The sequence below is a fragment of the Drosophila guanche genome, unplaced genomic scaffold, assembly GCF_900245975.1.
Source record: "Drosophila guanche unplaced genomic scaffold, DGUA_6, whole genome shotgun sequence".
In the NCBI taxonomy this organism is placed as follows: Eukaryota; Metazoa; Arthropoda; class Insecta; order Diptera; family Drosophilidae; genus Drosophila; species Drosophila guanche.
Genome location: NW_022995749.1, coordinates 2,097,146 through 2,120,932, shown reverse-complemented (window position 1 = coordinate 2,120,932; position 23,787 = coordinate 2,097,146). Strand labels below are relative to the sequence as shown.

Below are 23,787 nucleotides of genomic sequence, written 5' to 3'. Positions count from 1 at the left end.
AAAAGAAAAGTGCCTTAAAATGTTGACAAATATTTAACATGCATTGGCCGCAAAATTATTTGATCAAGACCACCGAAAAAATATACAAAGAAAGATCTTTTCCTGCGGTATGTTCGGAGGCAAAAAACAAAAACCCAAAAACCCAAAAACCCAAAAAACAAACAACAAGCACAACCTAAAAATTGTACAAAATTAAAAAATGAAACTTGAAGACATGCGGCTAATGATATTTCCTTGCGTCATTGCCTCATTCATTCATTTGGATTGCGATTTGTTTGCTTAATGTTTTGTTTTTCTGTTTTCTGTTTTCTGTCTGTGGTTGTTGCTGCTGCTGCAGCAGCGCATTGATCAGTTGAACTTGGTTTCTTTTTGGTTTAATTGTTCGACGACCAATGCCAATATTTGAGCAATCATGGCTAGAGTCGACAAGGCGCTCGATTGTCTCCAGTTCTGTTGAGGTCTCTCGCATGTACAGGCCCAGCCCCAACTCCAGGTTCTTTTTGGAACTGTCAGCGGCAGCAGTCCTTGGAACAATGCAGCCAACGGCGGCGGCTTTGCCACTCCACCGCTCAGTGTGGACAGAGAGAGAGAGAGAGAGAGAGAGTGGGTCGAAAAAAGTTAATTTAATTTCAAGTGTGTGCAACAATTGTCGGTCTACGCTTATCCTTTTCAGTTGACTCACTCAACAATGACAATCAGACTACCAGATACAGAGACACACCCTCCGCCGTGTGGATGATTGTTGGCTTGTTTTGCATATTGTTTTACAAGACCAATTGGTTTTCTTAGTCGCCGGCCATGGAATTTTCTTCGACTTATCTTTGACATGAAGAAATCTCATTAAATAACTTCCTGCGCTTTCAAGTCCTGCCCCCGAGTACTGCCAGCATCCTGTGACCCTCTCGCTTTCGCCTGGATACAAGCTGAAACTTTGAACTCTCATGTATTCGGATTCGTTCAGCGAGGCATGAAATTACATTTTCCCTGTTAGGTGGTGGGTGGCGAGGGTAGGCGGACGGACGTCTTCTTCGTTTTCTTGGAAATCACACAACACGAGAAGCAACAAAAAAAAAGGAAAACACAAACCGGAAACTCATGGAAACGTGAAATTTTGTTAAAAGTTGTCGAAAACTTTGCGTGCTTGCTTGGCTGCCATTTTGCTCACAGAGAAATCTTTGCTCGCAAGTTGCAAGAATATTCTTGTGTCATATGCAGATACGATATCACATACCCAGGATGCCTCCGAGTGGAACCTACTAAATATCTCCCTAATCGAATTTGTTTGCTCAGCCTTTGTGTCATTTATCCTCGCTCCTGTTATACGACACACGCCAAACAACAAAATAGAATGAGGCCCTTGGAATTTTGCACCAACCAAATATCACTGCAAAACCCATACCCAACTCCCATTCCAATGGAACTTCAGCCGGAAACTCAAATTACAAACAATTGCCGTGAAACAAAAAATGGCTCAAGGAGCAGGACAATTTATACAATATTGCGAATTCCGGCAGAAAATCTTTCGACACCCGATTATGGGATCGTTAACTGCAGCTTCCCAATCCCATCTCCATCTCTATAATCATTTCGTGCCCATTCTGATTCCCATCTAAGTAATTTGAGCTGGCCACAACACTCCGACACATTCGCACTCCCTGACTCTGGCCATTGACACGCTTGGGGTGTTAATGTAATTTTCAGCTACCTTCAGTACTATACAGTAAACTGTCGATATGGTGAATGGTTAAGCAACTGAAAGTAGTCAATATGCCGAACGTAGACTCCTTTCAAATAATGATCGCCATGCCATGTCTGGCTTTGGTTTCTGTTTCATTCTTTCGAGCCTCTACTATCCATGTATATTTGGTATAATTTTAATCACAACTCAACAACAAAAACATAATGGCAGAGCAGAGGTTGAGGCAAGAAATGGAGCGCAATAGTGAGAACCCCGATGCGATGCTAATCATAGCCATTGTTTGGGTATAAACACTGTTTCCGATCGCTCTTGCGCCTGCTGACAACCCTGTTATCTAACCCTCAGTTAAGGACAGTACCTCCTTTGAGTTGTGTATAATAGCTGGAAAAGTAGTACGCCCCTTTGACAGCGTCGGGTGGAGGCAACTGTTATTAGTTGAACTTGAATGCGCGCATATGCCTAGGGTCGTGAGGTCGGGTCGAGTGGTTCCCAGCGAACCATTGCCAGTCCACACATACTTACTTACCCGTAAATGTATGGTACGAGCACTCTTCCATCCAATGGTAATGACAACTCTTAGACGCCTGGGGGCCAACTGGGTATTTCATTTTGGACTCGACCGCCAGCTGTGAGTTTTATTTGATTTAATTAAATACGATTGCATTGGCTTGCATAATGGCCGACGAATTAACGGTTGACAGTTGCCCACTTGGATCAGTCCTACTCTCTGGATGGGTGAAAGCTGGCCGGGATTTATCAGCTGTTATCAGCGCACATGGCAGGGGGGACTGTCCCCGAATTAGGACTGTGACTGACCCCAAAAGCTGATAATCGTTCAAGTGCAATGTCATGTTAATAAGTGTTTTTGATTATCTATGTACATACACAACAATAATGTTTTAGCAATTGTGGAACATAAAAGCATTGTAGAGCATTGTCCGAGGCATCAACAACATTTTCCGTTTTACTTTTGCTGAGTGTATGAGTTTGAAAGATTGCTGGTAACTAATCTGTTGACGCTTCCCTTGCCTGATAGATGTGTGGAATCTTTCTATCCCAACCTGTTGAGCTTAACATAGGTTCAGTTTCATTTCTTGGTTACAGAAATTGTTTACTAAAATCTAGCAACTATAAGGCGGAAGTGAAACCAATTGAATAGTTGTAATTCGATAACAAGTATCTCCGATTGCATAAATTAATTAAAATTTCACACAATATACAATGTAATAATATCTACAGCATCCCAATGAGGAAACCTTCTCACGTGATAGTAGAAGTTGCTCCATAAACAAGTTCATCGAGGAACGACTTTTGCACAGAAGCCTAAGCTGATTTCCACTCTGTAAGAGAGCTGCTCTAGATGGAGCTTATCATCAAGAGGGAATGCAATTATATATTATAGTTAGACGCTGGACCGGCTTATCGCTGAACTCTTGACACAGAGCAGCTGGTGGCAGCGAGACAGCCAGATATCAGCATTGGCGTCGGTATAAATCTAGGGAACGGAGCCGTCGGCGATTCAGTCTAGAAATTTCAACTGATTCGTGATCGTGTGTGCAAGAATACAAACAATATGCTGAAGTATCTCATCCTTACCCTGGCCCTCTGTGCTGTGGTGTGTATTTTCCCCTCAGCGATGATCACATCCCTCAGCTGAAGCAGCTGATCTTCCCCGACGCGCCCGATGTGCGCCAGTATCTGGACCTCTTCTACACCCACGAGGGCTACCATGCCGATCGTCTTGCCAAGCAGTTCAAGTTGGGCCTTACAGAGGAGGAATCCCTGGAGATCGCTCAGGGCTGCTGCATCGACAAGAACGAGGAGGGCAGCCCTGCGGATGTGTGGGCCTTCCGGGGACACAAGTGTCTGATGGCCAGCAAGACCGGGCCAAAGTGAAGGCCAAGCATGACGCAGCCGAGGCGGCAAAGGCGAGTGCTTAAGATCGTTGAGACCAATAAAAGTGTTCACATTTTGTGCTGGAACGCGACTCGGTTTTATTGAAAGAGGCTAAGCGGGTGATCGGGGTATAGGGGGAGGGGCAACACCATTTGACTACAAGTGCACGGAACTACATTGAATAGCTACTGAGGCTTCTGAGCAAGTGATTCTCCCGCTGGAGTAGCCTAGGCATCGCCGCCCTCGGATATGGTCTTCATGGCAGCATCGATGTGTGCCACCAGCGGCAGACCGCTCTCGAGTGCGGAATTGCGGTAACCCTCAAGAAAGTAGCAAGTTTCGGTGCCATTTGGATTGGGGAACTCCTTGGGCAGGCACGAGGGATCCCGTGGCTGCAGATCAAAGTCGAAGCCCTCGTGCTTGGTCAGCCATCTGCGGGCAAGAGGGAATTGTGGATTAGATGGATTCGTGATTCCATTTGAGACTCCTACTTACTCCTTGGTTGTGGGGCTCACGTTTATCTTGACGGCCTCACTGCCGGACTCGAACTTGTTGGCTATGGTCACGCTGTGGCCAAAGAGACAGTACCTGGGCATCTTCCTGCCCACCACTCCGGCCAGCACGGTGCCAGTGTGCAGGCCAATGCGCATTTTGATTTGTTCGCCATCGTGGGTGATGTGCTTCGAACAAGCATCGATCATCTTGAGGGCCATCCAGGCCACCTTGTGGGCATCGTAGATGGAAGCGCGATGAAGTCCACTGGCCACGCAGTAGGCATCCCCGATCGTCTCCACCTTGTAGACGTCGAAGAAGTCGCAGAACTCGTCAAAGTCCTTGTACAGACCCTCCAGCATGCTGATCACCATGAAGGGAGTGGCCCGCGAGCAGATGCCGGTGAAGCCAACGATGTCGCTAAACAGAATGGTCACATCCGGATAGGTTTTGGCATCGATCGAGGAGCCCAGCCACAACTTCTCGGCGATCTCAGCGGGAAAGATCAGGTGCAGCAGGCTGACGTTCTTCTTCCGCTCCTTGGTGACCGCCGAATTGGCCTCCTCGATGCGACTCTTCAGCTTGTCCATGCGCCGGCGCAGTCCGTCCTGGGCCCGGGCCTGCTCCCCCACCAAGATCACCTCCCGAGTGGCATCGTGTAGCGGTATATCGGAGATGAACAGACCGTTGCAGGTCAGCCCATCCAAGCCATCGAGGAACGGGGAGCCGATGAACAGCAGCGAGTTCGACTCCGGACAGTGCACCATCTGGCCTTTGATCTCCAGGCCAATGGCCGGGAAATCCGACACTCCGGGCGGGCTGTTCAGCCCGATTAAGAAGGGAGTGTAAGTGCGCCGCACAATGTCTCGGAACTTCATGGTCAGACCCTTGGGACGCTTGAAGTCGAAGTAGGTGCTGGCCAGGTTGCCAAAGTCCGCCAGATAGGGCTTGTAGAGCTTGCTGAAGCCGCGTCCGAGCTGCACCAGCTCCAGCTGCTCGTTCATGATGAAGTGCCAGGGAAACATCTTGCAGAAACTAGAAGAGTTCATCTGCAGATCCGCCGCATTGCTCGAGCTGCTGCGCTGCACAGTCTCTGGAATTGGCGTGGGGCGACCCATCTGCAGGGTCTGGGAGCTGTCCTTGACCAACGAGAAGAGATAGCGGTAGCGACGAGCATCACCCTCCACTGGTTCGATTTTGATGTTGACATCCACCTTGTACAGCATGCGGGTGAGGGCCTTGAGGGAGCCGAGTAGTAGCCAGGCGATCACCGGACGCTCCGAAGTAAAAATTAACTCGCCCTCGCCGGCACACACGAATCCAGTGTCGGTCACATCCTCCTAAAGGGAAGACATGGATGAGTAGAGACACTTTGAATCATTTAATCGATCTTTTATACCTCTTGCAACTTTAGCACATCGTAAACACCATCCAGAGAGCCTAAGAATTCCTGCAAGTCCGTGCCCAGGCAGCGGAAGGCCCGCTCAATGATGCCCGTGCAGCAGCAGGTGATGAGCTCCTCGCCGAGCAGCACCAAAATCTCGCTGGCACTGGCCTCGTCCATCTTCAGCAACAGCTCCTGGATGTCCGCCAAGTAGTCATAGTTGGCGCAACTCTTAAAAGTACTTGGATCCATTTTTCTAAGTGGAAGAATTTGATTCCGGGTTTTAGAGCTAATTTCTGAACAGAGTGAACTCTACTCACAGCTTGTGGATGTTTGGCCAGCTCTGGCGGTACTTGGCCACCAGCGAAGTGACGGCCGTGTTGAGATCATCGTTTGACGGAGCCGTCAGCAGCTGTATGGCCATTTGCAGATGCGTCAGAGTGAGTGCATCATGAGACAGCTCTTCTTCCTCGAGGGCCCAATGGGTGCCCGGCTCGGCGATGACCGAGGGCTGACGTGTCAGCGAGTCCGCGCGTCTAAAGAAGGGACACGCCATGTCGCGTGTTTGCTTCTGCTGGCTTACTGAAGCTACAAACGAGTAAATGGAGGATTGGTTACATTAACAATTCCATTACTATCGACGAATCAATCAATTACGGACGTTAAATGAAAAGCTTTTAATGAGCATCTAATTATCACTGGTAGCTTTTACTTTGTAATGAATTTTAGACGAGTATTTTGCCATTGATTGAGTCTCTGGGCTACGTCTATTCACCCTAGATATTTATTCTCAAGTTCAATGTGCACTTGCTTGGGCTTGGCTGGGTGGCTACGTGTGGCTACGTGAGCCACCCAAAAGGCATGTTCCTGCTGCAGTGTCTTGTCTCCTCGGCTCGAGTGGTTTCTGCAGTCAAGCGTCGTCCATGTCTCGTCATTCCATTTGGTGTGTGTGTGTGTGTGTGTGTGTGTGTGTGTGTGTGTGATTTTTTCTCGGAGGTCAAGTGTGTGCATGTCTTGGCAAGGCTCTCCCTCTCCCTCAATCTCACGCTCACACTCTCGCTTTCCCGCAAACCACATTACCATAATTTTAGTTTGCATAATTTATGACGAACTGCTGGTGCTGCTGCTCTGCAAAGTGTGTCACTGGTTAGGTCTTCAGTGCCACCCTTTCTTCTGCTACTTTTACAGGAGTGTGTATTTGCCAGCAGGAAGCACACTCCTCCCATCCTTATTCTCCTGCCCACCACCCCACACACAATGGATACACAATTTTCCCAGTGCTGACCCAAGTGTTTCTTGCTTGCACAGATTTTGCCATTGCATACTTTTGGCCTGTCGCTCACCTGAGAATCAGTTATTGCAGGCTGTCAATAGCACGCGTTTGCACTTATTCGCGCACTACTTATTTTTGGCCAACTTTAATGTGGGTAAATTGTCTGAAAATGTATCCGAAGGACAGCTGAGGAATTTTCGCACGCCTGAAAAATGCCACAACTTGAAGCGGAATGAACTTTTGGCCATAAAGAGGCTAACCGAACGGAACGTGGTTGTTCCAGGCGGAAAGCTCGTGAAAAAGTTTGCCCCAAGCTGCAGGGGAAAGCTCCAGAAAGCCAGTGAAAGTGTGCAGAGGTTGTTGCATTGTTTTGAATTTGGCTGTGCCAGCGAAAGAGAGAGAGAGAGAGAGAGAGGAAGAGTGAGAGTGAAAGAGAGTGCGCCAAAAGAGAGTAGAGTCTGTGCGCATGTGTGCTATCTTTTGTGTTCGCTCTCAAATGATGCTGGCGAAGCTTTTGGGGCCATTCATTCCTCAATATTAACCTGTTGCTGGAGCAGGCAGTGACTCTCTCTCACTCGCTTACTCTCTCTACCTCTGCTCTCTCTCTTCTTGCGCTCTTGCGTTCCACATGCGTTGATAATAGCAAAGGTACAAAATAATCAATCTCTGCCCTCTGCTGTTTGCGTATCTGTATCTGCAAGCGGGCAGCTTGAATGCTGCATATGCTGCACACCACATGGAGGCACTGTCCACCCATGCACCCTCCGACCCTCCACTCCCTGGTCACCGGTGTGCGCTCCCAGCTGAAAACTTTTGCTTTATTACTCTCCAGCAATCACACAGTGTGGAAGCGAATTGAACTGAACTAAATTATACGGCTACGTTTCAGTTTGTTGACGTTGGTCAAAAGTGCGCAACGTGTTCTATCGCTTGGCGGGGGGGCAGTGAGCGTGTGAGTGTGAGAGAGAGAGAGACAGAGAGAGAGAGACTTGGGACTTGGTAAATCATTTGTTAATTTTCGCCCCACGCTTTAACCGTGTGAAAGTGCAGCTTGATTAATTGACGCTAATAGCAGTGATTTACCTCCATAATCCAAACCATGAATGATTTTGGGAAGTTTGTAAGTACCGACACTATAATACAAATTGAAATATCTGTGGAGTCAGCTGTATAATTGGATTCTACTCACGGAAATCGGATACTCTGCTGCCAGTGTTTGCCTTTGTTCCAGCTTAATTCATTTTCTGTGTACTCGCACCTTTCTTTTTTTGTATGCCTGTGACTGGGTTTGCCTGCACAGATGCTTTATCTAACCGCAAAAAGCAAGAACCCGTTCAAATGAATGCAAAGCTTTCGTCCTTGACCTTGCACACATCTCCCATGCTCTTCGAGAGCAGAGCCCTTTCAGCGGCAGTGCAGCTCTGTGCTGTCCGAGCAAAAGCTCTTTCTTGCAGTAAAAGCGAAAGTTCCAAGAGGTAGGCCCTTTGTGCAGCCCCCCTATAAATATCCCTAAGTACCTGGTAACGATATGCAAATTAACATCATCATCACCATAAAACCATAAATGTTAGATGAGGGGGGGTTGGGGTTGCCAACGACAACGCGTTAATCTAATCAGAATTGAAGCAATTCGATTGTTTAATCGGGTTAGGGTGTGTGTCGTGCGTAGTTTGGACATGGTTCGATTAGAGATAATCGTCCGGTTATTTTAATACTATTCTTCTCTTGATAATCTTTTCGACACCTTATATACAAAGGTCAAAACACATGGCCCGAAGCTTGCACCCTTTGTGGTTACCCTGATACTGTACTTCTCGCTGGTGCGAAGGGATCCCCAAGGAGAGCTATGGACCACAGTGCTCAAGTGCTTGCCCATTGTGGCCTTGATGTTTTATGTGGTGGTTAAGGGATTCTCGCTTAAAAAAGAGTAAGTATTTGTACATAGTTTTAGCATCCATAAATACTAATTGTATCTGCCCGATAGCTACCGCCGATCGCTGTGGATAATTCTGGGCCTGGTCTTTTCCTGCGGTGGCGATGCCCTGCTCAACGTCAATCTCTTTCCCCTTGGAATGGTCAGCTTCGGGGTGGCCCATGTGTTCTACATCTGCGCTTTTGGCTGGAAGCCACTCAAGTGGGCCATTGGCTTGGCTCTCTATGTGGCCGTGTCGCTGTGTAAGTGGGTTCTTAGCTTTTGCCAAGCCTCGCTCTTATGTTTCCTCCCTCCCACGCAGTTGTGTACTTTGTGCACGAAAAACTGGACGAGATACTCATCATTGGAGTACCCATCTACTGTTTCCTGCTCATCACCATGCTGTGGCGCGCCCTCGCCCGGGCGGTGGATGCCAAGAATTTCTTAACCATTTTCTGCGCCGTGGGAGCCGTTCTGTTCGTCGTTTCCGATGCCCTGATCGCCGTCACCATGTTTGTGGGCGTGCCTCTACCCTGTCCCCGTCTGCAGATCATGATCACCTACTACGCGGCACAGTTCGCTATTGCGCTGAGCACTGCGGATGATGGGCCGCAGTCCTTTCGGTCCTTTCGCAGGAAAATCAAGTAGTAGCAGCCCAGAATTCTTCACGGAGGAGGGAAACTCGTGAACCACAACGCAACCACCAAACTTAGTACTTCCAACATATTGCTAGAGTAATGCCATTTATGTACGTGTGCTTCCTCCGCATCCCTGTAGTTTAGTGTAAGCCAAATATTTTGATTGAGTTGGATGCGGAGGAAACGGATCTTCGTAGAGTTAGTAGATGTTTCTTGACTTTATTAAATAGTGCAAATACAAGTGTAGTTTTTTTTAAATGGCCGGTTTCGTGTGGCCGCTGAATTATCCATCAAATATACCGCAAAACCCTCGAAAATGTTTCAAAGAGTTTTGAAATTTCCCCTCGTAAGGAACTACATTTTACATCAAGAGGCGCTATCTTATGAATATATTCGCGTACGTCGGTTTTTGGTACTACGCCGGCGACTGTCTTGTCGTGGTGAGTTTCTTCATTTGGTTTTGAGTTTGGGAGGACTCCACACACAAGAACAATACTCCAATATCGGGTGGATATATCGGAGCTTAGCCCCAATAACGTTGTAAAGATAGAAGAACGGCATCCCAAACCATTCCAAGCGCATTCCCTCTGCCTTTCAAATAATATAATGTCTTAAATCTTTGGTTGCGCGCGCAGTTTTTCAAACATTTGTATGATATCAGATAACATACATGTGTCTCTACATGTTACATACACTTACATACGTCAAACATACGTCAATTTTTCAAGCGGACATTATTGTTTCAGTGTTGAAAGTATTTGCAAGCTAGTAATATCAAATAGATCATCAAAATCAAGGAATATGATATATGACTGCGGTATATTTAAGGCTTATTTTTAAAATGAGATTGTATATGTTGGTATATTTTTGTGGGTTCTGCGGTATATTAATTCGATACCGCGGTCACACTGAACCCCACTGACGCCGGATTTTTTTCTGTTTTGACTTGAAAATTAATTAAATTGTGCCTAAAAACCTTAAAAAATGCGTCCGCCAGAGTTTAAATTGAACAATCCGCCAGAGGATTTGATATCGTCTGTGAAATTCGGGCCCAAATCGAACCAGTACATGGCGGCATCGTCATGGGACGGAACGCTTCGCTTCTACGATGTGGCGGCAAACCAAATGCGGCAGAAATTTCTGCAAGATGCACCGATTCTCGACTGTGCCTTCATGGTATGTAGGCTCTCTGTTTGTTAAGAAACCACTGACTAATTGTGTTTGCAACAGGATATTGTGCACGTGGTCAGTGGATCGCTGGACCACCAGCTGCGACTGTTCGATGTGAACACGCAGACGGAGAGCATTGTGGGCGCCCACGAGGATGCGGTGCGTTGTGTAGAGCATGCCGAATACGTGAATGGCATCTTGACGGGAAGCTGGGATAAGAATGTCAAGCTATGGGACATGCGCGAGAAGCGCTGCGTTGGCACGTTCGAGCAGAACAACGGCAAGGTGTACTCCATGTCTGTGATTGACGAGAAGATTGTGGTGGCCACCTCGGATCGCAAGGTGCTCATCTGGGACCTGCGCAAAATGGACAGCTACATAATGAAGCGCGAGTCCTCGCTGAAGTACCAGACGCGTTGCATTCGCCTCTTCCCCAACAAAGAGGGCTACGTGATGTCCTCGATTGAAGGCCGTGTGGCTGTGGAGTACTTGGACCACGATCCCGAGGTGCAGCGCCGCAAATTTGCCTTCAAATGCCATCGCAACAGGGATAACAACATCGAACAGATCTACCCGGTGAATGCGCTCAGCTTCCACAACGTTTATCACACATTTGCCACTGGCGGCTCCGACTGCATTGTTAACATTTGGGACGGCTTCAACAAGAAGCGACTGTGCCAGTTCCACGAGTATGACACCTCCATTTCAACACTAAACTTCAGCTCCGATGGCAGCGCCTTGGCCATTGGCTGCTCCTACCTGGACCAACTGCCCGAGACACCTGCCACCGTGCCACATCCGGCCATTTACATACGATATCCGACTGACCAAGAAACGAAACAGAAGTGACGTGCACCTCGATTAAGCTTTTCAACTCTCAATTGTTTTATTCGTAACCAATCAACGACAGAGTAAATATATATGTCATCGTTTCATTATCAGTTATGCCAGTGTAATCCACGCTTTTGCCTTAGAGTATGCTTCCGTGATAAGTGTCCACAGAAGCTTTCCCAGCATGATGTAAAGCTCGACGAAACTCATTGCAGAGGCGCCAATATATAGACTTACGATACCCCCAAAATTGGCTAATATATCGAGATCTGTGTACTTCAACTTGGTCACGATTTTGGTCATCACTCGCTGGCCGTAATATATCTGTGCCTTAATTACTCTGTTGGTCTCGTTCTTATCGCTGTCAATGAGACAACAATTGGTAAGTTTTTGGTTTACGTTTGAGTTTGGTTTACTTACTAATTCAATTTGCGGACGTTGAGCGTCATAACGTACTTTCGAGAGTTGCAATTGTCGGGGCAATGACAGATGTGACCGCGTCGCCAGTCGTTGATGAACTTATCCTGGTCGCGCACCTTCACATAGCTAAAGACATCGGCGTTGAGGCTGAGGCATTTGGCATCCACAACTCCGCACTCACGGATGCCCTCTGTAACAGTAGGACGTCAGCTGAGAAAGAAGTGCAAGGAGAGAGCCTCACCTATGGGTGGTAGGAAAGCTGGTGTCGTACAGTTGCAGATCCTTATCACTGCCTGATGAAGGCACATTGTCATGCAATTTTCCCGATTATAGGCCAGTGTTGTGCCCTGATAGTGAGGGTTTTTCTCGTGCTTCTCGAAGGAAATCAATCAGCATTGATCAAAATCAAAATATATGTACTCACATCAAAGTAACACCGTCTCCTCTTGGGACTCATATCGTATGTGTTCGGGGATGTCTCGGTGACCATGGGATGTACTGCCAGAAAGTTCTCTGTGTCCGGATGGAGGTGAGAAAGCATATTGTTGGACCACTGACGAGGCTCCTTGATCATTAGCTGTTGACAAAGGTAAATAAATGAAAGATCTATCTTAGATGCTGCAAACGCTGCACCCACATTCATTCCAAAGGGAAGCTCTGTGCCAGCTCGCAGATAGGATACATTCAAGTTGATGGTGAACTGGAGACCCGACTCTTCGCCTGCAGTGCTCAGTTTGTACGGGTAGAACTTGTTGGTGATCTGCTTCTTGCGCGAGTGTTCCGAGATGAGAGAGTTGAAGACCAGACACTGCCCCTTTTCGGTTTGCTCCGGCACGAAAAGCTTGCAGCAGTCGTAGGGCGTCTCATCGAATACGCAGGAGTCCGGGACGAACAGCTCGTCGCAGCGGTGCGACAAGTAGTTGATCACTGTTTTCATATTCAACGATGCCAGCGCTGTAAGATTGCGCTCGGACAGTCTGATTGCTTTATTGAAGTTCACGAAGGTTGTCTGCTCCAGGACAAGAAGAAACTGGCGAAACGTTTCCCTTAGCTCGCTATCAGCGTTGCGGGGCAAGAATCGGAGGGCGGAATCTGGAACACGTAACCAGTTGACATGATTCCAGGGGCAGATCGCCACCGCGGGGAAGTCGATGTGGTATACTGGCAATTGAGTGGTGTCTATCACGCTGACCAGCAGCTGCTCGTTGTGACGATGCATCAGGACGGAGTACAGGCTGAAGCAGGTGACGGCCGCTCCCACTACAATGACCAGCCACAGGCAGCGCACCCAGAAATGACTCTCCAAAAACACATACCGCATGCCATGTATGGTGGAATGTGAAAATGAATCCCTCAGCGGATTCACAACCTTCTTCCTGAGCAGATTCTGCTTGAAGCGCAGCAGACCCTGACCGCGATTTGGACGAGGTGCCACGAGCTCCTTGGTGTACAGCAACATTCCGAATGGCCAATATTTGATGAAATGTTTGTTTTATCCATTAGCAGCTACGACCAAGAACTAGTGGGTGTTACCAAGTGGTACGTTCAATCGGTTTATTAACTAAATTAATGGCTATCAGTAATTGCTATCATCTATTTCTAGGCCTTGGGGGCCAGGCTCTTCTGGATCTTCTGCAGATGCTCCTTCAGCAGGCAGGTAGCACCGCGGTAGGCCCACTCGCAGGCATTGGATCCCTGCTCGTTGTTGTCCACACAGCCGGCGATACTTGCATGGAGCGCCTCGTTGTGGTCAGCATGTCCGTTCTCGAGCTGCTGGTGGATGTTCTCCACACTGAAGCCAGTCTGGACATCGAAAAGACCCCACTTGGTGAAGACGCACTTGATGTAGCACTGGGTCTGGGCATCGTTGGGATACTCCCACTTGGTGTACTTCTCCACAAGATCGGCAGGCAGGGACAGCTCCTTGACGCACTCGTCGCGATAGGCCAGCATATTCTCGCGATTCTTCAAGGCATATTCGGCTGAGGCCTGTGACGGGAACCATACGAATTTTTTAGTTAATTACTTGAATTATTTGTGGATCAGGTTTGAAGGGTTATCAACGGATGGGTTCATCTGTAGCAAACACTTACCAAACTAATCAGCACGCAGATGGCAACTAAGATTTTCATTTTGCTGTTTTGAACTGATAGTGTGTGGTGGCGGCTTGGACAATGTAGCGAAGACTGTGCCTGATCAGGCCAGACCAGCTGCTATTTATACCCCCAGGAGCGGCATGGACTTGGTACCTGAACACTGGAATGGAATGGGATGGGTCGGGACGGGACGGGCAATGCTCGACGGAGCAAAGGGAGGAGAGATTACGAGTGGCACTCGATTCGATTTATTCATGCTCTTTCAGAGGGAACTTTGGCTGCGATGATCTCTTTTGTGATGTGATAAAGTGGACAACAATGTTTTCTTTTATGACACAGATCTGATAACCCACAGATCGTCTGGCGTGCCTTAGTCTGGCCCCCTTTAATTTTTGGCATATTCAAACACTTACCTTATTCCTTAAACATCATTGTTAATCAATTGAACTTAAAGTTGTACACTAATTTAGCAACAAGATGTTCAAAAGCAATCCAAGAAAATGTGCACTGCGTTCGTGTATACCTGGGACTATCTGTCTACTAATATAATTCCCAAATCGATACCCTGTCAAGGGCAAGGTAGTAGTTTTCCACTGCATCGTCAGGTAGTTAAATTCCAAACCATGCCCCTAATGCGCTTTTGTTCTGTTTTTATTTATGTTCGTCTGTTGTTTCGATTACAGGTATAGAAACGTGGGAACGCAGCTGCGGCTCCTACAGATTCAGAAGAGAGAAGATGCAGCAGCAGTGCCGCTAGCCATCGTTGGGTTGGCGGCAGCAGGTGAAACGATCCAGGATGGCATTAACCCAGCCTAGTACCGAGATTCCCATTATCAGACCTGCTATGCCACCAAAGGAAACTGTAATGGAGTAATGGAGTGTGTGAAATCCCATCCCATCTAAGCGGAGCATGTGTGAGACTCACCCATCAGATCGAGTAGGGTGAAACTCAGCCTGGAGCAATACAAGAAAAGGGTCTCCTCCTGAAAGTAAACGTCTATCTCGACCACCGAGTCGATGTTCTCCGCGCTGCTCAATCGCTCAGTGTAGGTGGAGGTGTGGTACTGTGTGTGATCGCATTGGGGGAAGCAGCCGCAGTCGATTGTCGTAAAGATGTTTTCCCTGGACTCCTCGATGATGTTGCTCATGGAGAACAACGAAACTGTCGATTGGTAAACAGATTATAATGCTAACATGGATCTGCTATGGCAAGACGCACGTTTGTTCTCATTGAAGCAGGGCAAGTGCTTAACGCCACAAATAGTTTGTCCCTTATAGTCGGTCGGATCTGTGATATTTTCCAGCTTTGCAGTCAGCGGAGTGGGCAGAATCAATGTGCAGTTGCATCTTGCCAGGACGTACTGCACATGGCACTTGGAGATACACTCGGAACGTGACTGGCCCAGCCGCCCAATTTCACTCTGCAACGAGAAAGCTTTGAATGGTTTTCCCCCGTTCCACAGAGAATTCATTGCGCCATCACCTCGAACAGACAGCGGCGCATATGGAGGGGACGAGCCTTCACGTCTGCCTCGGCTGTGAATCGCAGTGGCTCCACCGGTATGACTATCCGATCCTCAGTGGAATAGACGATACTGTGGCCCAGCACCTGAGTGGGCTCGTGCACAATCACCTGCAAGGAGTTTCATTATTATCAATAATTATCAATTGATTGTGGACTCACCCCTAGCATATTTATATCGAACATATGTTGATTTCGATTAATTTTGACATTAAGGCCACTGAGGGATCCCGAGGTACCCACGGACCACGGCCAAGTCTCGTCTGGGAATTCGCAGCGTAGGGAGTTGAAGACATACGCAAATCCTCTGTAGGTTGACTTTGACCGAAAGATACTGCAGCAGTTGATGTGCTTGCGGCGCCACGTGCACTCAGCAAAGAAATTCTTGCAGGAATACTGCATAGAATCGAATACAGTGTCTATGTCCAGCATTGTGGGATTTAGGTGTGCGTATTCGGGGAACGCATCGAAGCTATGTTTATCGAGTCGCGCTGCATCGGGTGTTTGCCAGAGTACGGCCCGGGCCATATTAAACACTCTGGTGAGGCGCTGTGCCTGCTCTGACGTATTGAGATTGGTGACAACAACCGGAATAATTGTCACTGCGGGAAAATTGATCTCCGATACATGGACGTCGGTGCGCTCGATGGTGGTTTGCACCCAGTAGTAGAAGTAGCGCTCCGAGGAGAGGATGCACACATAGACAGTGACTATGGCCAAGATCAGCTTCAGTGGTATGCGGGCACAGCTGCAAATGGGGTCAAAGTGGGGAGTTGTCAGTGGGTTGAGTGTCACGAAAGTGTGGAGCTAACCTACCGCCTTACGGAAAGCCACTTATTGTGCCTCTTCTTTTCCTTTTTCTTGGACCTAATCTGCTTGCCCGGAACGCTGGCATCATCATCATCATCATCATCATTAGCATTGCCGAGCTGCGGATCAGGCTGCATTTCAACTTCACCCATTTCGCTCAATTAAAGGACTGACTGGTTGGGAAAAGTCACGGTTAATTGGGAGGCGAGCCCGCTAATCAATGAGTGCGACGACACGCACTTCTGGCTTATCATTTGACGAAAACATAACTACTCAATTACAACCGATGTGAGCCGTAATGGATATCTGTCCGATAAAAGTTTCAGACAGCAATTTCCATTCCATTCCATTCCATTCCAGCCATTCCATTCCATAAAAGGGTTTCCCTGCAGCCGGAGCAGAGCTCAGTAGTGATTCAATGACTCGCGTTCCGGCATGGCAAAGGGTGACAAATCGGATGAGCCACACAAGGCAGAGACTAAGTGCTTTATGGAGTTGTTGCGCGACTACTTTCGGAGCTACTGCGAAAAGTCAACCATCCATTGTGTCCGCTATCTCTACGATCCGCAGCTGCACAACCTGGAGAGGTCTGCCACAGCATGGAGTCCATGGAATCCAATTCACTGACGCATCCCTTTGCGTTCCCTTGCAGACTTATCTGGTGTTTGCTGCTCTCCGTTAGCATTGGCCTGTCCTGGTTCTTATATATGATGCTGTCGGAGCGCTTTGCGTCGCAGAAGCTGCAAACTGTCGTCCAGGATCCGCAGTATCCCGTCTATCTGGTGGAGTTTCCAGCCGTTGGCATTTGCACTGACAACCGCATCAATTGGAGCCTGCTGGAGGCAGCCAAGGCGGAGTTCCTGCCTGCCAATGCCAGCTTGCAGCTGGTGGAACACTTCACCACTTTGGTTGCTCGACTGGAGACGCTGCGCTTTGGCAGCTATTTGGTGGGCTTGTCTGAGCTGGAGGACGACAACCTCGAGGCCGTGGACTTCATCAACATCACAGCCTTGGCCGGTTTCCTGGCACTAAGCTGCAAGGATATTATGGTGCCCAACTCGTGCCTGTGGCGCAGCTCATCCTTCGACTGCTGCGAGTACTTTGTGATGGAGAAAACGGAGTTTGGGTTCTGTTTGGTCTTCAACTCGGAGTTTTCGCCGCGCTCAAAGGCAATCAAGCAACGCGAAGGCCCCAAATTCTATCCGCGGCACAATGCGAAGGCTGGTCAGAGCACGGGTCTCAACTTTGCTTTGCTTATGAATGAGAGCTTCAAGCGACCGAATTCCTTGGCGACCGATAAAGTCTATGTATGTCCACGAAAGGGATTGGCTAACATTACGATAATCAGTTCTCCATGTAACAGATAATGATCAAAAAGCCAGACCAAGTGAGCAATGTGGTCTATTCGATGACCCAAAACACCGAGACCTATGTGACGGTTCGTCCCGATCTGACCTGGACCGACGAGTCCACCCGAAGCATTCCCCCCGAGCGTCGCAACTGTCTCTTTGCGGAAGAGCAGCTGGAATTGGATCCTACGGACTCGGCCAAGAGGTACGGCAAGCCCTTTCAGCTGACCAACTGTCTGAATCGGTGCCATGAGTCCTACTTGATACAGCTCTGCAACTGCTCCTTGCCGATTTTCTTTCTACAAAATAGAATAGGTGAGTTGGTGGGGCTTTTCGCGTTGAAAGTTCATGGAGTTTATGTTTTTCAGTCCAGGAATGCAGTGCGACCAGCCTGCGGTGCATCGCGAGGCATAATGGTAAGGAGCATACAAAAGACAAAGGAAATACCTCCATCTGAACCACTTTCGTTGAAGATATTTTCAGCTACGATAAGCGTCGGGAGGAGGATGCGCTATTTAGTGCCACCAAACCAGGCATGACATGCTCCTGTTTGGTCAACTGCTATCTCATCGATTACTACACATCCACAACAACGTTGCCCCTCTCTGTCAGGAGAATGTAAGACGAATCCTTTGGTGTATTTAAACGAGTGCATATTGTATGTAAAATATATTCGCAGCCCCAAGGATCCGCATCTGAAACTCTTCAAGGTGGATGTGCACTACCAAGTGGAGACGACGCCGCTGTACCGCACCAGCCTGGAATTTACCACGATTGATTTGATAGGTATGCACATGTACTCGGCTTTAGGCATCTGTAAGCATTTGATTTATTTTGAATTGACAGCTAATTTGGGCGGCATCTTTGGCCTTTGCTTGGGTGCATCCTTGGTCAGTGGCGTTGAGTTGATTTACTATCTGACCATCGGCTTTGGCATGCATCTCTATGACAACTGCTACTTTGGCGTACTCCGTGAGAAAATTACGATGAACTGGCACACCTTTAAGCGCTATTTGCAGAACGAAGCCAGTCACCAGGTGCACCCGACCCCAGCAAAGGAGGAGGCCAAAGGCAAGATAAGGCATCCGCTGCAGCAGTACCAGAGGAATGCTTGGTGAAAGTTATTTATTGAATGATTAATAATTAATACTCTTAATATTGCAATACTCTCATTAACGTAAATACTTGACTGGCGTAATCTTTCGCTGTCCAAAGGGTATGGTAATGACTGGAGGCGGCTGCTGGTCCAGTTTCCTCTGCCCATGCAAATATAAATAGAGGCCAATGGTGAAGTAGTAGACCAGCTCAAAGGCACTCAACAGTGAGGCGCCCAAAAAGAGGCCAATTATTCCACCGAAACTAGCTGCAATTAGTTTAAACCAATGAAAAGCTTGGGCAAGGGCTGATATGGATACTACGCACCCAGCAATTCCACAAAGGTGAAACGCATATTGCTCTGATACTGGATAAACCATCCCGATTGATAGAAAATATCCAGGCGCATGGTACCCGCCTCTGTTTCGGTTTCATTATTACTGGAAGAGATTGAAGTATATTGGGTCAGGCAATGTCAATGGATTGCAAGGTGATTAACTACTCCAAGCTGCTGGAACTGAATACTCGCTCGAAGATTAGCTGAGTGCAACTAATGAAGCAGTCACAGATCATGCTCTCCTTGTACAGATTGTCCACGTATTCATTCTCAAGGGGGTGCCGTTCCTCACTAAAAATGTCTGCAAAATTAATGGCAAAATGAGAATCTATACTAGTAGTTTGTTCAAAATGGTTTTAGTGCTTACGTCTGTTTTCGTAGAGACACTTAAATTCCGATGGCTTGCAGACAGTAAAATTATCTAATGGACAGAATATTTATTCCAATATGCCAATGTGAAAAGAATAGATGCTCACCCTTATTGGTTACCGGAAAGAAAACAGAGGGCGAGCATTTGCACAGATTGACGACATATTCCTGGTGGCACTTGCTGCGACAGTTTCCAAACCAGTACTCAAAGCCCGGCAGATTCTTGTACTTGGGATGGTGAATCTCATCGGCAAAGATGCAGCGTCTGACGCTCGGCGACACGGCACGGGTGCGCTGATCCGTGGTCGTCAGACGGGGCACCATGCTGACACGGGTGTGGGACTCATGTGGTACATGGCGCACCACATCGCTCCACTGTTGCGGTTGCTTGATCATCAAGTACACGCCCCGCTTATTGGGCCGAATAAGAGACTTGTTGAGCCGCATGAAAACATCCAGGCCAGTGCCCTCGCCATACAGGGGTGTGCGACGGGGATAATATCTGCTCTCCTTCTGTGGAGCCCAGCCACAAATGAAAATGATTTTAATCTAATGCCCCGACCACACACTCACCGCTTTCTGTTTCATTGCCGGGCTGAGAAGTGAATTGAAAACCCAACAGGGGCCCGATTCTGTGAACTCCAACTCAAAAATCTCACAGCAGTTCATCGGATTGCCTCTCCATTGGCAGGAGGAGAAGATGTCGCTGCACTCCAGATGGACATACTCAATGACGGTTGCCACATCTAAGCCATCCAGCAGGTGCAGGTCCGCAGCTAGCGTGGCATTGCTGAAAAAGCTCGTCATCTCTCTCATACGAGTCAGATGCGAGTCGGAGGCAGCCGTAAAGAAGCGAATGAAGAGCTCCTTTTGTGTGTCGGAGATGTTTGGACCCAGAAAGTGATTGGGAGCTTCGTTCTCCAATTTGTGCCAATTGATGCGGTTGCGCGGACATATGCCAATGGCAGGAAACGGCGCTGCGAATATCGGATACATTGTGTTCTTGATGGTCGTCTGAATACGCACCGACTGGTAGAGCTCACTGAGATCCACGTACACAATGCTGGCACCAATACTGGTGGCCACCAGAATCAGCAGCCAAATTATTCTATGCTCAAAAGTGAATTATTTAATTATTTCCACAGGGAGCCACAGGGGAGTGCTAGCCATAACATACCTCTCGAAGCTTTTCAGCTTGGGATCGGCCAGATATCGTATGCCATGTACCGAGGAGCTCGCCGTGTACTCCTTGAGATAGGGAAGAAGGAGTCGCCATAGTTTTGCAGAACTATTCCCCCTGGAGTTCTGTGACTCCTGCTGCTGCGCGCCGATCAATCCAAACCTCTCTCCATGAAGAGGCTGTCGAGGCCGTGGCAACTCGAGGGGATAAAACATTTTGGAGCGGAATATTAGATTTTGCTGTTGCTGCTATAAATGGATGGACGCGCCGTGCTCGACGAAGGCAAAGAGATTGGGAATTCAAATGAAAGTTAAGCGCAGAGGAAAGCCTTCGCAGCATTGAACTCAATCAAAAAGCAATTATTCAAAGGCGCTCCCGTCTCCCGTCTACAACTGAAGCTTAAATCACGCACACAATTAACACTTGAGTGCCAACTGGGAGGGAGGTGGCGAGAGTGAGAATCCTTCTGTGCGAGCAACTAAAAGTGGACAAGGACGCGCAACTTGTTTACCCAACTCGATTGCAGCCGAGGAGGTCAGGAGGACAGTCTCTCTGGGTCCAATGTCAGCTTAATCCCCCGTTTGCCCGACCCGACTGTTTGTACATTCATTAAGCTGGCCGCCTCCTCGAGAAGCAACGAGTGGCCGGAGGAGTCTGCGTTACTTTTTATTGAGTGCTGGTCAATCCGGGCTGTGCGGCAGTGCCGGAGTAGTGGCAGTACCACATTCTGTTGTGTCTGTCTGTCTCTGTGTCGCTCCCCCAAAATTCTTGCTGTGTAAACAACTAAAAATATTTTCGATTTATCATTGCGTGCATTCCATGTTCATGTTTGTGTCCATGTCCTTGTCGAATTCCTTCTCCGATTGAGTTGTTTGGTCAACAATCTTTTGGCTGCTACAAGTTTGCGGTAACCGAAATCGTTATTTGATTCCACACAAAAGACACAGCAACGAAAATTGCTGCTGGCCTGAAATATATTCATCTGCCACGCCAGCCAAGGCTGGTCCTTGATGTCTTGATTGCGCTCCTGCTCACCCACCCATTCACACGCATGTTTCGGCCTACTAATCTCAGTATTATGGACAACCAAGCAGATTGGTCTGCAATTAGCGTCGTGTCAATCAATCGCTGCTCTCGCTGCTCTCCCAGTGCTGGTCGTTAAATGTCAATTGATTTAGTGGTCCTCCCCTTTGTTCTGCTTTTGATTTCAAAGTTTGCTGGTTCGAAGCGCATATGGGATTAGTATCGATTTCGCGATTTCTGGCTAATTATGGTTTGATATCAATGGCTGGAATCGGGGCCAGTTAAGTTCTGTTGGGTGCTGTTAAAGCCACTCCGAAGTCTGAATCCATGTGCTCTCTGTCGCTTTCTATTCTCTCTCCAGTCACGTTTCAGCCAAAATTCTTGGAATCCCTTCCATCTACCATTCCCTGGTACATGGCACATGCCAAACCCCCTCACGAACCCTTGTTCAATGACCCTATGAACCCTGGTCGCGCCTCGATTCGATTCCCCATTTTACAGCTCCAGCTTTTACAGTTAGGGACGTGAATCACCCATCGCTCTTCATTATACATCGTTTCCTTGACACACTCTAAAAGAAATCTAGTGATGAGTAGTTATCAATGAAATTTCCTCCTCGCACACATGACATCGACATGAATCGACTCTTCAGCCTTCAGACGTTAATGACTTCCGCTTGTGACTCCCTCTCCCTCTCCCAATCTCACTTTCGCTGAGCGAAAAGTTTCAGTTTCACTTTTGCTTTTACTTTGTGGCACACGCGCGTGTGCAACAATTTCCTTTGGATTGCCCTCTCCATCATAATCATCATCATGCTCATACCACGATGGGGTTCAAGTTCATGTGGCCTATTAAGCACAGACATCGCAGCGGCAGCGCATCACCCAGGCGGCAGAGGCAATCCCGAATCAGAGCCGCACTCGCCAGAGTGAGTGTAGAACGGGTAACGGAACGAGTTTGTTGCCCACCCGTTCAAAATTCAATCTCACTTTTATGAGGCAACAGAAACGTGACAAGGCACCGACTGTCACCGTAGAGTGACACGGAGACAGCAGAAGCTGGAGCAGGAGACAGAGTCTGATTCTTGGGTTCTGGGTTCTGGGTTCCTCGGTGCGATGCTGAATGTTGCCAACTGGCAGTTAGACTGTCAAGTGTCTGGGCATAATGCCATTTAAATATGCAAATTTAGTTTACAAAAATGAACTTTAACTCCTTCGCCGTCGTCGTAGTCGTAGTCGGTGTGCAAAAGTTTTCCAGTTAATTTGCATGTTTCGCACCATCGCGGCATTGTCTTCATTTGCGCCATGGTGTGCGAAGTACAGTGCTCGTGGCAGTGTTCCTAAATGCTCCATAATTACGTTTATCTTTTGATGGCTAAATCCTCTGCCCCCCCGCTGAGAAGAGCAGAATAGAATGAAGCTTGGCAGAGGAAAGGCGGAAAGCACTGCCTCGCAGGACTTTGAGATCCATCACTTCCGCCCGCCCAAGCGGCAGAAGGAGATGATGCCGTTGCCAAAGCTGCCATAAACAAGCCAAGTAATGCGTGTTAATTATTTAATAATATTAAAGGATTACAAGCCATGAACCCAAACCGCCATTCGCCCATTTCCCTGATTGATGGTGGTGGTGGTGGTGGTGGCGGTGGCGTTGGTGTGCACAAATATTCCCCATTTCGATTTGACTTTGCATGGGACCTGAGCAAAGATTTGCCAATCCCATTGATGGGGCTGAGCGGCAAAGGACTTGGCTGTTGACTGGTGTTCCTGGGCAACGTGAAGAGGTGGGCCGTTTGTTCCTCTTTTTTATAGAGAGAGAGAGAGAGAGAGAGAGAGTGTGTGCCATCCACAATGCTTGTCGCTCGCAAGTAATTTGAATAATTTTCTGTAGAAGTGCAAAATTTGCATATGAAATCTGCAATTTTGCATACAACAAGGAGTGGATCAGGAGCAGGAGCAACCGGAGCGGGATATGCAGCAGTTTTTCCACATATTTGCAACGGCAGCTGCATTGACTCGGAGGCAGTCAGGCAGCAGGAAGTTGGCTCTGCTCTGAGGGTCGTGGGGAGAGGAGGCGATGCTTTTAACTTGTCTATGCAAATGCAAATGTTTGTACGCAATCGAGGAATAAACAAATGTGCTGTCTCCACTCCATGTGTGTGTGTGTGTGTGTGTGTGTTTTGGGTGAGTGTGTGGCATTGCAAGTTTTCGCCTTTCGACTTTGCCCTTGTTCGACTTGGAAAGGAGCTGGAAAAAAAGGAACAGGAGAAAAAGTTGTGCATGTGTGAAGCCCAA

The 23,787-nt window shown here is 48.0% G+C and overlaps 9 protein-coding genes across 10 annotated transcripts; 4 read left to right on the top strand and 5 right to left on the bottom strand.

The window, feature by feature from the left end:
* Positions 1-3,262: 3,262 nt before the first annotated feature.
* LOC117585380 lies at positions 3,263-3,684 on the top strand (the record flags this gene model as incomplete). Its single annotated transcript, XM_034274828.1, has 1 exon — positions 3,263-3,684. A coding segment is annotated over one exon (333 nt), but the record flags the coding sequence as incomplete, so codon positions are not given.
* Positions 3,685-3,707: 23 nt separating this feature from the next.
* On the bottom strand, positions 3,708-6,988 carry LOC117585379 (head-specific guanylate cyclase). Its single transcript, XM_034274827.1, has 5 exons — positions 6,815-6,988; positions 5,792-6,059; positions 5,487-5,727; positions 4,091-5,427; positions 3,708-4,027 (listed from the first exon to the last, which is right to left on the bottom strand). Exons 2-5 carry the CDS (start codon positions 6,025-6,027, stop codon positions 3,823-3,825), a joined length of 2,019 nt encoding a protein of 672 aa, XP_034130718.1. The 5' UTR covers positions 6,028-6,059; positions 6,815-6,988; the 3' UTR covers positions 3,708-3,822.
* A 618-nt stretch (positions 6,989-7,606) lies between these two features.
* On the top strand, positions 7,607-9,535 carry LOC117584954 (lysoplasmalogenase-like protein TMEM86A). The gene is made up of 4 exons (XM_034274151.1): positions 7,607-7,864; positions 8,502-8,671; positions 8,729-8,919; positions 8,979-9,535. The coding sequence occupies exons 1-4, from the start codon at positions 7,844-7,846 to the stop codon at positions 9,302-9,304; spliced, it is 708 nt and encodes a 235-aa protein (XP_034130042.1). The 5' UTR covers positions 7,607-7,843; the 3' UTR covers positions 9,305-9,535.
* Positions 9,536-10,209: 674 nt separating this feature from the next.
* On the top strand, positions 10,210-11,420 carry LOC117585082 (mitotic checkpoint protein BUB3). Its single transcript, XM_034274348.1, has 2 exons — positions 10,210-10,470; positions 10,525-11,420. The coding sequence occupies exons 1-2, from the start codon at positions 10,279-10,281 to the stop codon at positions 11,311-11,313; spliced, it is 981 nt and encodes a 326-aa protein (XP_034130239.1). The 5' UTR covers positions 10,210-10,278; the 3' UTR covers positions 11,314-11,420.
* LOC117585081 (pickpocket protein 19) lies at positions 11,326-13,192 on the bottom strand. The gene is made up of 5 exons (XM_034274347.1): positions 12,353-13,192; positions 12,140-12,292; positions 11,957-12,086; positions 11,716-11,905; positions 11,326-11,656 (listed from the first exon to the last, which is right to left on the bottom strand). Exons 1-5 carry the CDS (start codon positions 13,172-13,174, stop codon positions 11,407-11,409), a joined length of 1,545 nt encoding a protein of 514 aa, XP_034130238.1. The 5' UTR covers positions 13,175-13,192; the 3' UTR covers positions 11,326-11,406.
* Positions 13,193-13,244: 52 nt separating this feature from the next.
* LOC117585083 (general odorant-binding protein 99a) lies at positions 13,245-13,928 on the bottom strand. The gene is made up of 2 exons (XM_034274349.1): positions 13,809-13,928; positions 13,245-13,704 (listed from the first exon to the last, which is right to left on the bottom strand). Exons 1-2 carry the CDS (start codon positions 13,845-13,847, stop codon positions 13,315-13,317), a joined length of 429 nt encoding a protein of 142 aa, XP_034130240.1. The 5' UTR covers positions 13,848-13,928; the 3' UTR covers positions 13,245-13,314.
* Positions 13,929-14,353: 425 nt separating this feature from the next.
* LOC117585371 (pickpocket protein 19) lies at positions 14,354-16,295 on the bottom strand. Its single transcript, XM_034274818.1, has 6 exons — positions 16,221-16,295; positions 15,496-16,140; positions 15,295-15,444; positions 15,031-15,232; positions 14,737-14,973; positions 14,354-14,671 (listed from the first exon to the last, which is right to left on the bottom strand). Exons 1-6 carry the CDS (start codon positions 16,293-16,295, stop codon positions 14,565-14,567), a joined length of 1,416 nt encoding a protein of 471 aa, XP_034130709.1. The 3' UTR covers positions 14,354-14,564.
* On the top strand, positions 14,836-18,656 carry LOC117585080 (pickpocket protein 19). 2 transcript variants are annotated; one of them, XM_034274346.1, is made up of 9 exons: positions 14,836-14,983; positions 16,253-16,431; positions 16,504-16,730; positions 16,796-17,450; positions 17,507-17,807; positions 17,861-17,908; positions 17,966-18,110; positions 18,172-18,278; positions 18,339-18,656. In XM_034274346.1, the coding sequence occupies exons 3-9, from the start codon at positions 16,579-16,581 to the stop codon at positions 18,608-18,610; spliced, it is 1,680 nt and encodes a 559-aa protein (XP_034130237.1). In that variant the 5' UTR covers positions 14,836-14,983; positions 16,253-16,431; positions 16,504-16,578; the 3' UTR covers positions 18,611-18,656. The 2 variants fall into 2 exon arrangements, with proteins under 2 accessions (XP_034130237.1, XP_034130236.1); XM_034274345.1 differs by lacking the exon at positions 14,836-14,983 and having other exon boundaries at positions 15,778-16,431.
* Positions 18,657-18,664: 8 nt separating this feature from the next.
* LOC117585370 (pickpocket protein 19) lies at positions 18,665-20,688 on the bottom strand. The gene is made up of 7 exons (XM_034274817.1): positions 20,471-20,688; positions 19,867-20,401; positions 19,401-19,806; positions 19,292-19,345; positions 19,090-19,225; positions 18,915-19,027; positions 18,665-18,855 (listed from the first exon to the last, which is right to left on the bottom strand). The coding sequence occupies exons 1-7, from the start codon at positions 20,686-20,688 to the stop codon at positions 18,665-18,667; spliced, it is 1,653 nt and encodes a 550-aa protein (XP_034130708.1).
* Positions 20,689-23,787: the final 3,099 nt, after the last annotated feature.